This window comes from Dipodomys ordii, unplaced genomic scaffold (genome assembly GCF_000151885.1).
Source record: "Dipodomys ordii isolate 6190 unplaced genomic scaffold, Dord_2.0 Scaffold61, whole genome shotgun sequence".
Lineage (NCBI taxonomy): Eukaryota > Metazoa > Chordata > Mammalia > Rodentia > Heteromyidae > Dipodomys > Dipodomys ordii.
Genome location: NW_012267277.1, coordinates 2,607,089 through 2,619,426, shown reverse-complemented (window position 1 = coordinate 2,619,426; position 12,338 = coordinate 2,607,089). Strand labels below are relative to the sequence as shown.

The 12,338-nt window shown below is 41.3% G+C and overlaps 1 protein-coding gene across 1 annotated transcript in view; it reads left to right on the top strand.

The window, feature by feature from the left end:
• The first annotated feature begins 4,515 nt into the window (after positions 1 to 4,515).
• The window catches only part of Inadl (InaD-like (Drosophila)), a 291,743-nt gene continuing 283,920 nt past the window's right edge, over positions 4,516 to 12,338 (top strand). Inside the window, exons 1-4 of the mRNA XM_013022201.1 lie at positions 4,516 to 4,574; positions 4,675 to 4,841; positions 8,199 to 8,393; positions 10,312 to 10,451. Of these exons, the coding sequence (XP_012877655.1) occupies positions 4,553 to 4,574; positions 4,675 to 4,841; positions 8,199 to 8,393; positions 10,312 to 10,451 (524 nt within the window). The 5' untranslated portion in view covers positions 4,516 to 4,552. The remainder of the gene's footprint in view (positions 4,575 to 4,674; positions 4,842 to 8,198; positions 8,394 to 10,311; positions 10,452 to 12,338) is intronic.

Sequence of the window (12,338 nt, the reverse complement as noted above, 5' to 3'; positions counted from 1 at the left end):
CGCCGGTCTCGCTGCGCCCGAGCGCCCTGCCCCGGCCTGGCTGTGCCAGCCTTCCTGCGGAGAGCTCGAGCGCCGCGCGCGGAAAGGGCTCCCTGTGTGACCTCCGAACTTCGGGGGTGGAAATCCCCGGGTTTCCTGCGTGAAATCCAGCTCTGGAAAGCACTCGCAGGTCTTTCCCACCTTCCAAAGCGTCCTGCCCTCCCGGCACGCCCAGCAGGCCCAATCCGTCTCCCCCTGGGGTGTTTACTGGGCAGTTGGTCCCCTCTCCAGATGGCGCTGATCGCTGGGTTCGAATTCCGGGTTGATTGGGTTGTCCGCCTCGGAGAGGAGGGCAACCTTCCAAGGCCAGATCGCCCCTCCAGGCCTCTCGCTTGCTTAGGGTCTGGCCTTTGGTACTTGCCGGACGAGTTTCCTGAAGGCAGAAGCTTCAGGAGACCTGGGAAAAAAAATCTGTTCCACTGAGGCCAATGGACCTATTCTCTGTCTGCCACTCATTCATTCTTACGCACCTGGTTTAAGGAAAGCCAGGGAGGAGTGGGGTAAAAACTCAAATCCGTTCGTTTTGTAGAATTAGAAAAGGCTGGTGAGGTCGTGACCGGTAGCTGAGATGCGTTTGCTGTTGTCAGGCCCAGGCTTTTACAAAGATTATTAAAAAAAAAGCTAAGATAATTGGAAAGTAAGTATAGAAATGGAGGGGACTGATAAGGTGAGAGCCAAAGAGATTTACTAGTTCACAAAACTAAGTGCTCACATAAAATGGACTCGCCATTAGAAAAATGGGGGAAAAAAAGTTGAAAAGAAACAGGTTAAACTCATCAGTATTTAACAACGCTTTAGTAAGTTCCAATTAACTGGTAAGTTTTGTTTAGTTTTCAGTAGTGCTGGATTAGAATTCAGGACCACAAGGGCTGAGCAGGTGCTACCCTTGAGCTCCTCCCGTCCCCCCAGTCCCTATTTTCAGGTGCAAAGTTAATGAGTATTTTTTTTTTTTTGTGGGGAAAATTGTAGAGAATTTTCAAAAAATAACTAAAAACACCCGGAAACCCACTCACCATTGAAAGAAAAAGCACTAATAACATCATGGCATAGTTTCTTAGATACCTGTACATAGCCCCGTGCTGGTGGCTCACACTTGTAATCCTAGCTACTCCGGAGGCTGAGATCTGAGGATAATGGTTGGAAGCCAGCCCCAGCAGGAAAGTCTGTGAGACTCTTATCTACAATAAACTGAGAAAAAGTCAAAAGTGGCGCTGTGGCTTAAGTGGTAGGATGTTAGCCTTGAACCAAAGAATCTCAGGGAAAACACCCTGTCCCTGAGCCCAATCCCCACCATCGACAATATATATAATGTATATATTAAATACATAAAATACATATTTATATAACATAATATGTAATATAACATGTAACATAATCTACATTATATAATATACACAAATATATAACATTTAATACATTATAGCAATAATACATATTTACTATATTATATTTTACATAATATATGAATTTATATTAAATATATAAACATCTATATATTTATATTTTTTTCTTATAGCAACTTTGCTATTAAAACTGCAGCTTAGCATTTGCTTTCCTTACAATGGTGTTTCACTTCACAACATTTGTTATTACATTCAACAGCTGGGCAGGCTGAATTGACTGGTTCTGTTAAAGTTAAACAAAAACACATTCGTTTTGGGAAGCCACACTGGAGTTTAGTTTAAGACTGCTTACCTTGGTAGCTTTGAGAAAACTGGGTTATTCTGCCTTAGTATTTGTGATTGGCTAAACATGATTTGCTTTTATTTTTCTTGCTTTCTTACTTTAGAGTTCCATATAGGGGCTTGCACCTTTTGTCCAGGCTGCGATCCTCAACCTATGCTTCCGCATAGTTAGAATTACAGGCATGCACAGTTTGTTTGTTACAGTAAAGTCTTGCTAACTTTTTCCCAGGCTGGCACTGACCTTTGCCCTTCCTGGGTGCCTTGAGCTGTGCTGTACGTGAAATGTACACTAGATTTCCAGGTTTCACATAAAAAAAGTTTAAAGTCTTATTAATTTTTGTATCATTGCATACTGAAAAATGATTTGTAGATTTTGAGCATCTAGATCCAAACGTATCATTCTGGAATTTGTGTCTGTTACCTAAATCCAGGAATGTGATGTTTTGACAATGGTTAAAAAAAATAAGTATTCACAGTGAGACCAAAGGAGGATACTCTTAGGGGAGAAACCCAAAGATGCAATGCCTCTGTGCCTTTGATCATATAAAAGAACATTTATTGAAATGAAATAAAGTATTCTTTTAGCAATACTGAGATTTGAATTCGGGGCCTTGAGCTTGCTAGGTTGATGCTCTACTGCTTTAGCCTTGTCTCCTAGTTCATAAAAAATAAATAGTATTTTTATGCTTAAGGGGTAGGCTAGTTGCTAGAATACCTGACCTGAAGCTGTATTTGCATGGCAGGAGATATAATTATTTAGAGGCCTGTTAATAGCATCACCATTGCTCTTTGGCTGGGAGAGTTTATTTTCATTTAATCAGTTATCAAATAAATGCTGAGCTTTAAGGACAAATGAATGCTAAAGATAAATCCTGATCTTTATACTCAAATGGAAGCCACAGACACTTAAAAACAGTTCATGGTCCTTAGATTTTGAATAACTTTTGAAACCATGACTTTGCACCTAATAGCTCATTGATTCTTTTTTTTTTTTTTTGTCGGTCATGGGGCTTGAACTCTGGGCCTGGGCGCTGTCCCTCAGCTCTTCAGCTCAAGGCGAGCGCTCTACCACTTGAGCTACAGCGCCACTTCCGGTTTTCTGGTGGTTTATTGGAGATAGGAGTCTCACGGTCTCTCCTGCCCGGGCTGGCTTTGAACCGCAATCCTCAGATCTCAGCCTCCTGAGTAGCTAGGATTACAGGCGTGAGCCACCAGCGCCCGGCAGCTCATTGATTCTTACAACTTCCTGGCTAGTGATCTGTGACAGATTCCTGTAGGTAAGTTAGGAACTGTTTAATTGTGATCTTGCCTAATGCACCTGTGCAGCTCGAGCATAAATACCTGTACTTTTCCAAGGAGACAGCTAGTGATATTTCCCCCTGAAGCTGAAGATCAGTAGATGTCTTGTTAAATAAGTAGGGAATTCTGATCTTGAACTATTGAGCGCTGGAAAAAAAATGTCTTTTTCAGGGTCCTTAATTTGCCTAAATTAATCTTTGAATGTTAATAAAGCCTTTCAATTACCTTCAATCAGAAATTAAATTACTCTCAACTTCTTCTTCCCCCTCCCCATATTCTATTAATTGATATTGGCTTAGGACATGGACTTTTTTTTTAAGCCAGGATATTATAATAATGCCTTTCTATCAAATCCTACAGTTGACCAACTATGAAAAACTCTGGTCCCAAATTCACTTCGTTGGATGATAGAGGGGAAGTTGCTGAGCATAGGAAACTTTTTTGGAGGCTTTGGGACTAAGACAAATGTTATCACATAGCATTTTTACATCTGACCTATCTGTGACTTACCTAGAAGGCCTATCTATGACATGTGAGGGTGCTTTACCATGCTTTAACAAACTTGAAATTCCCTTCTCTAACTCTTGCTTCTCTTTTTTGTTCTTTATTTCTTTGATCATGCTGAGGATTAAACCCCCTACCTTGGGAATGCTAGCTAAGTACTTGACCATCCCAAGCTGCTTTCTTAGACTCAACAATGTTAATTTTATACTGGAATAGGTCAGAATTGTTTGGCTAAAGATTTCCAGTGACCATATCAAGGTTGACAAATAGGTTCCATTTGGCCCACTGCTGCAACTTCAGCCAGATATCTATTGTATGTCTCTTTTACATGCAGCATGTCTTTAGAACTTTAGTCCCTGTTCTTAGCAGGAATGGTGATAATTCTCCAGGCTTTTTTTTTTTTTTTTTTTTGTGGTGGGGCTTGATGTCTGGCCTGGGTGCTGTCCCTGAGCTCTTCAGCTTAAGGCAAATGCTTTACCACTTGAGCCACAGCTCCACTTCTGGTTTTCTGGTGGTTAGTTGGAGATAAGAGGCTCACAGATTTTCCTGCCCAGGCTGGCTTGGAACTGTGATCCTCAGATCTCAGCCTCCTGAATAGCTAGGATTGCAGGCATGAGCCACCGGTGTCTTGCTTCAGGCCTGTTTTATGGATGTAGGCCAACTATGAATCATGAGCAGTGGATGGCCAGCCACTTTCTACTCTAACCCTATTGAGCAGTGGCCTAGCTCACGTATCCAAAATATGCAGGACTATCCAAAGCAGGCGCTGAACCACACTTCTACCAGCTTTTTACTGAGTAGTTAGCGATAAGAGTCTCTCAAATTTGTTTACTTGGGCTGGCTTTGAACCATGATACTAGAGCTCAGTCTCCTGAGTATCTAAGTTTTCAGGTGTCAGCCACTGGTGTCCAGCTAGTGGTGTCTTTTGATGAAAAATGTTACTAAGTTTTTCTTTAAAATGGAAACTCATATTTTCAATCTTTTCTCTAGAATTCCTTAAAAGTGATTGAAGAAAAAAATCCAACATGCCTGAAAATCCTGCTGCAGGTATATTAGGTAGTTTGATTTTTCATTCACTTACTTAATGATTCAGATCTGGTTTATGAGATGGACTTAACTTGTGCTCTGATCATTCTTCTTCAACAAGATAAACTGCAGGTTCTGCAGGTCCTGGAGCGCCTGCAAACAAGGCTGCAGGAGAAGGGTGACACATCACAGAATGAGAAGCTGGCTCTGTTTTATGACACACTGAGGAGTCCTCTTTTTAACCAGATACTCACACTCCAGCAGTCCATCAAGCAGCTGAAGGGACAAGTAAGTTCCACGTGGATTCTGCCTGGCTGTGTCAAACAGCAGACCGAGAGAGGTGGACAAGGACAAATGTACTGGAAGGATGTTTATGTCCACATGACCCTATTGGGACCTGCATGGCAGTATTGGCATAACTAGGTTTAAAATACTGGGCAATGGTGGCTCACACTGTAATTCTAGCTACTCAGGAATCTGAGATCTGAAGATCAGAGTTTGAAGCCAGTCTGGGCAGGAAAGTCTGTGAGACTCCTATCTCCAATTAACCAGAAAGAAAATCCAGAAGTGGAGCTGTAGCTCAAGCAATAGAGCACCAGCCTTGAACAAAAAAAGAAAGAAAAAGCTCCCAGGACCTAAATTCACACACACACACACACACACACACTAATTCACTGACACACACACACACACATACACACTGGTACCAACACACACACACACACGGATAATTTCATGTTGTATCTTAGAATATACTTTTTTTTTTTTGTCAGTTGTGGGGTTTGAACTCTGGGCCTGGGCACTGCCCCTCAGCTCTTCAGCTCAAGGCTAGCACTCTACCACTTGAACCACAGTACCATTTCTGGTTTTCTGGTGGTTTATTGGAAATAAGAGTCTCATGGATGGTCCTACCTGGGCTGGCTTTGAACCAAGATCCTTAGATCTCAGCCTCCTACTCAGGAGGATTACAGGTGTAAGCCACCAGCACCTAGCTATTTTGTTTTTTACTTGATTAAATAAGTAAAGTTGAGATGTTTTGAGAATTCCCAACATTTTCTTCCAAATTATAAATAATGCTTCTTGGGCTGGGAATATGGTTTAGTGGTAGAGTGCTTGCCTACCATGTATGATTCCATTCTTCAGTACCACATACACAGAAAAAGCCAGAAGTGGTGCTGTGGTTCAAGTGGTAGAGTGCTAGCCTTGTGCAAAAGAAGCTCAGGGACAGTGCACAGTGTCCTGAGTTCAAGCCTTAAGACTGGCCAAAAAAAACACAAAAACTTCTTAAATGGTGTTGGGAATTGAACTCAGAGCCTGACCATGCTTAGAACACATGCAACCACTGAGTTCCACCATCTATCTCCTGACATTTATTCTGAGTGTTACTTTTATCCCATTTGAACCTCAACCCTCAGATCTCAGCTTCCTGAGTAGCTAAAATTACAGTTGTGAGCCACCAACATCTGGTTCCAAGTGTTACTTTTATTCTACTGTGTTAGCAGTTGTAGCAGCAGTGAGTTTTCTTTTTTAAATCTTTTTTTTTCTTTTTCTGGTATTAGGGCTTGAACTTAGGGGCAGAGTGCTCTCCCTTAGCTGTTTTGCTCAAAGTTAGTGCTCTATCACTTCAGCTTTTTGCTAACTAATTGGAGATCAGAGTCTCATAGACATTTCTGCCTGTACTGATTTCGAACCTCAGTTCTTAGATCTCAGCTTCTTCAGTGCCCAGCTCCAGCAGTATTATTTTATAATCGCGCTCCTTATAATTATAGGATTCTCTTCTTTTTGCTTATGGTCAAGTGGCTATGTGACTCACTTGTTGTTAATCTTGTTCAAGGATTTAATCTAATGTGTGGATTAAATGAGATAAATACATTAAGGCCTTGAGAAACAGCCAGGTGGATATCTGGGGCCCAGGCTATTAATCTTAGCTACTCAAGAGGTTGAGGAGGATCATGGTTCAAACAAAGCCAGCCCCCCCAGAAAATTCTGTAAGACTTCTCAAAATAAAACAAGTTGGGCTGGAGGTAAAACTTGAGGCCCTAAGTTCAAACCCTATTACTACCAAAAAAAAAATCCAAAAGAATCTTAAAAAAAATTCTTAGCAAGCATTCAGTAAGTGCTGTTGTTACTACTATTTATACAACCCATGGCACTGTCCCTGAGCTCTTTTGTTCAAGACAAACAGCACTCTCCCACTTTGAGCCATAGCTCCACGTTGAGGTTTTGAGTGGGTAATTGGAGATAAGAGTCTCACAGAGATTTTTCTGTCTGGGCTGCCTTTGAACTTTGATCCTCAGATCTCAGGCTCCTGAATAGCTAGGATTACAGGCGTGAGCCACCTGTGCCTGGCACACCTGTGGCTCTCTTGAGGCTCACCACATGGCAATGTGCAGATGAGCACGACAGGGCTTAGTGTCTCACTTACATGACTGGATGTATCTAAGTATGTGAAGAATAGTGAGATAATCTTGCTGACATTGGATAGACATAGAAGGCAGGATACACTGACACATTTATAACTATTAAGTATTTTTTTTTTCTGTGTCAGTCCTGGGGCTTGAACTTAGGGCCTGTGCCCTGTCCTTACACATTTCATTTTTGTTGGTCATGGGGCTTTTAGTCTGGGCCTAGGCGCTGTCCCTCAGTTCTTCAGCTCAAGGCTAGTGTTCTACCCCTTGAGCCACAGCGCCACTTCTGGTTTTCTGGTGGTTAATTGGAGATAAGAGTCTCCTGGAGCAGGTCGCTGGTGGCTCACACCTGTAATCCTAGCTACTCAGGAGTCTGAGATCTGAGGATCATGGTTCAAAACCAGCCTGGGCAGGAAAGTATGTGAGACTGTTTTATTTCCAGTTAATCACCAGAAAACCAGAAGTGGTGCTGTAGCTCACTCAAATGGTAGAGTGCTAGCCTTGAGCTGAAGAGCTTAGGGACAAAGCCCAGGCCCAGAGTTCAAGCCCCACTACTGATCAAGAAAAAAAAAAAGTCACAGACTTTCCTTCCCAGGTTTGCTTTGAACCATGATCCTCAGATCTCAGCCTCCTGAGTAGCTAGGATTACAAGTATGAAGCACCAGTGCCCAGCTTGTCCTTACATTTTTGTGCTCAAGGCTAGCTCTCTACTGTTTTGAGCCACAGCTTCACTTCTGGCTTTTTGCTATTTAATTAGAGTAACAGGCATGAGCTACCAGTGCCTGACTGAACTTTTTTTTTTTTAATATTAAATAAAAGTATGTATGTGAAGCCAGATCCTAGTGGCTTAGGGCTGTAATCCTAATTGTTCAGGTGGCTGAGATCTGAAGATTGGTTCAAAGCCAGTCCAGGCAGGAAAGTCCAAGAGACACTAATCTCCAATTAACCACCAAAAAGCTAGAGGGAGAATTGTGGCTCAAGTGGCAAAGTGAGGCCTTGAGCCAAAAAGACTAAGGGACAGTACCTATTGCCCAGACCCCTGAGTTCAAGCCAAGTAATGGCATACACACTAAAATGTATATATGTATATATACATATATACATATATACCTTATTTAATTCATGTATATTTAAACCACACATTATACATTAAATGCGGAAAATATAAAATATAGGTAGAAATAAATTTTTTCCTGAAGGTTTCTGTTGATGATTGTCCTGTTTTTCTCTCCAACAGCTCAGCCATATTCCACCAGATTGTTCAGCCAATTTTGATTTTTCTCGGAAAGGCCTATTAGTGTTCACGGATGGTTCCATTACGAATGGGAATGCCCACAGGCCCCATAATAACTTAACTGTTTCTGGGTTATTTCCTTGGGCCCCAAACTCGGGAAATGAAGACTTTAACTCAATCATTCAACAGATGGCTCAGGTAAAGTTACATTGTGCTATGTGATGTGAACATTGCCTTTTTTTTCCCTCTTCTGTTTTCAATTTTAAAAGAATACCTATGCTCACTCTTTTTGACTTTAAATGTATTGGCATGGATTTTGTTTACATTTTTATATTGTTAGATGGAATTAATACCATTTTCTAACCCATTGGGAATTTGTTGTCTTTAAATTATATGAAATTTGGGCATGGTGGTTCACAGCTGTACACTCTGACTATGAGGTTATCAGGAGGATTGTGAATTCCACCCAGCTTGGACAATATATCAAGATCCTGTTGCAAAACAAAAGACAAAAACACAAAATGAAGCAAATGCTAAAGGAGAGCATTCATGTTTGTGGTTAATGAATGTTCATAGACAAAGATTCTAGTTTGAACACATCTCTATTCTTGAAAGGCAAGAAATTCATAGTGGTTTGGTCATAGAAGAAATATTAATGTCTGCTGGAAGTGAAAAAAATTATTGAAACTTGTTAATTACATGTCAAAAAAGAATTAGTGGGAATTGGAACTAATAAAATTTGGAAACTTCTAGGAAAATATTGGAAAGGCAAATCCCCAATACCTATTAAAAATGAAATAATAGCCAGTTGCCGGTGGCTCACGCCTGTAATCCCAGCTACTCAGGAGGCTGAGATCTGAGGATCACAGTTTGAAGCCAGTCCAAGCAGGTAGTTCATGAGACTCTTATCTCCAATTAACCACCAGATCAAAGTACTAGAATATTAGACTTGAGCAGAAAAGTTCAGGGACCAGCAACCAGGCCCTGACCAAAAAAAAAAAAAAGAGAAATAATAGACAACTTACATTTTTGGATATACTAGTTTTATATTGGTTCATTCTTCTAATACTTGCCTTTTAAAATGAAACCTGAGTTTGAATGGGAAAAAGAATCCATTGAAACTGGGATGGGTAGGCATTCCACCTTGAGTCATGCCATACCTCCAGCCTGAACTTTGGAAGTAAACTAATATTCTGGACCTAATTTTCTTTTATGAGGCTAGTGTTCTGTCCCATTCTTGTGATGCTCTTGTTAGTTGATTACAGTTGTGAAGTTCTCATCAGATAAATGCAATTGCTAACTAAAGCAATAGAATGCCTAGCTGTCACAGAAAAACCCAGTGATGAGCCACTTCTTAATCGTGGTCTTTCTATAGCTTGCTTTGTTTGTTTATTTATTAGGGCCTCAAGTGTTCTAATGCTTGAGCTAGACTCCAGCCATTTTGCTTTTCTTTTGTTTCTGAGATATAGAATGCCACTAGCTGCCCAGGCTGGCCTTGAACTCACAATACGCCTGTGAGTAGCTCTTGAGTAACTTGATTATAGGCATTCATGACAACTCTAGCTTCTTATTTTATTATTTGTGCTAGGGGATCTTAAACTCAGGGCTTTTTGCTTTAGCTCGATTTTTTTTTTTTTCTCTCATGGCTGGTGTTCTACCACTGGAGCCAGGGTGATTAATTAGAGATAAGAATGGGGGGAGGGGTAGATGGGAAGGGATGGGAAGGGGAAACAAAGGAGGAGGTAACAATGCTTGATAAGAAATGTACTCATTATCTTGCTCATATAATTGTAACTCCTCTGTACGGTATTTTCACAATTAAAAAAAATGTAGTGAATTCATGTGCCTTTCAACTTCAATTCTCAGATCTTAGACTCCTGAGTAGGATTACAGGTGTGAGCCACCAGCACCCAGTCTACTCATGCCCTCCTACATTCTTCTGAAAGCAGTCACTATGCAGGGTTCCAGATATAATGTCTTATTGAAATGATCACGTTATTTCCATTATAAAGATGACTTAGAAGAAGTTGTTTTTGTGCTGTGTAGTTTAAATTTTGCAGAAAGGGTGTTGTTTAAATGCACATAATTTCACTTTTTTTTTTTTAATCTCCATTAGGGCCGGCAAATTGAATATATAGACATAGAACGCCCTTCAACTGGAGGCTTGGGTTTCAGCGTGGTGGCTCTAAGAAGCCAAAGTCTGGGAGAAGTGGAGATCTTTGTGAAGGAAGTACATCCAGGGAGTATAGCTGACAGGTGAGGACCATGCTTATTTTGCCAGTTCTTTTCCTGACAGCTCTGAAAGCAAAGAGAATAAGCAATTAGTAATAAAACAGTAACACTAGCAGCTACTATGCTAAGTCTTCCTGTACATTTGTACATGTTCTTTTTTGTTTTGCTTTTTCTTTATTATTGTCATACAGTTGCACAGACGTTTATTTAATATGTCCATTTATGTGTCCCGTGCACCTTGATCTGAGTCACTTCTTCCTTCCTTCTTCCCTACTCCCATCCCAACCGTCTCAGCGTTTCATAGTTCTGTTTACTTTATAGTTTTTAGTTTTATTTTTTGCTAATCCTGGGACTTGAATTAGAGCATGGGCTCAGGCTGACTTTCCTGATCAGGCTGGCTTTGAAGTGCCATCCTCAGGTCTCAGTCTCCTGAGGAGACTGGATTACGGGAGCTAGGATTACAGGTGTCCACTGGCACCTTGTACTCTTGCCTGGCATTTTTCCCTTCAGGTTTTCCCCTTTACCACTTGAGCCACAGCTGCACTCCAGGCTTTTTTTTTGTGTGTGTGGTTAATTGTGGTTAATTACTGCCTTGGATGGCTTCAAACTGAGATTAAAGTATTATTTTTTATGCTAGTTCTTTTTTTCTTTTTTTTGGGGGGGGGGAGCGGTCATGGGTCTTGAACTCTGGGCCTGGGCACTCTCCCTCAGCTCTTGAGCTCAAGGCTAGCACTGTACCACCACTTGAGCCACAGTACCAATTCCGGTTTTCTGGTGTTTTATTGGAGATAAGAGTCTCACAAACGTTGCTGCCCAGGCTGGCTTTGAACTGTGAACCTCAGATCTCAGCCTCCTGAGTAGCTAGGATTACAAGCATAAGAGTCTCACAGGCTGGGTGCTAGTAGTTTGAGCCTATAGTTCTAGCTACTCAGGAGGCTGAAATCTGAGGATTTTGGTTCAAAACCATCCTGGGCAGGCAAGTCCATGAAACTCTTATTTCTAATTAGCCACCAAAAAGCCAGAAGTAGATCTGTAGCTCAAAGTGGTAGAGCACTAGCCTTGAGCAAAAGAACTCAAGGCCCAGAGTTCAAGTCCTATTATCCAAATAAAAGGTCTCACAGACTTTTCTGTACCAGCTCTTTTTGAACCATGATCTTCAGATCTTAGTTTTTTAAGTAGCTAGTATTACAGTCATGAGCCATCGGTGCCTGGCCAAATAAGTATTATTATTTTTTGCTGGTCCTGGAGCTCCAACTCTGGGATTGAGTGCTGTCCCTGAGCTTTTTTGCTCAAGGATAATGCTCTACCATGTGAGCCACAGCATCACTTCAGGCTTTTTCTGTGATTAATTGGAGATGAGACTCACAGACTTTCCTGGCTAGGCTGGCTTTCAACCACGATTCTAGGATCTAAGTCTCCTGAGTCCCTAGGATTACAAGCATAAAACACTGGTACCTGGCAGCAAATTATATGTATTTATATTTATATTTCTATTACGCTTATAATAGCCATAAAATTTAGAAGTATTACAAAAAATTAAAACATTTGGCCCATTTTGGGAGGTTTGCTGGGGGTTGAGCTCACCCTTACTCATCTGTGTTCTACAACTGACACAAGCGTCAAAACACTTGGACTGTGCACACCCCAAAGCAGCTAGGAAACACAAGATTGTGTGTCTCTTCCTCTCTCCTTCCTCCCTCCTTTATTGTTTCTTTCTCCCTCTGTCCTTCCTTCATCGCTAGGCATCAATTCAGGTCTTTATGTCAACCACTGCTGTATTATCTGAGCTACACTATCAGTACAGAATGTTTTCTTTTTTTTTTTTTTTGGGTCCGGTCGTGGGGCCTGAACTCTGGGCCTGGGTGCTGTCCCTCAGCTCTTCAGCTCAAGGCTAGCGTTCTACCACTTGAG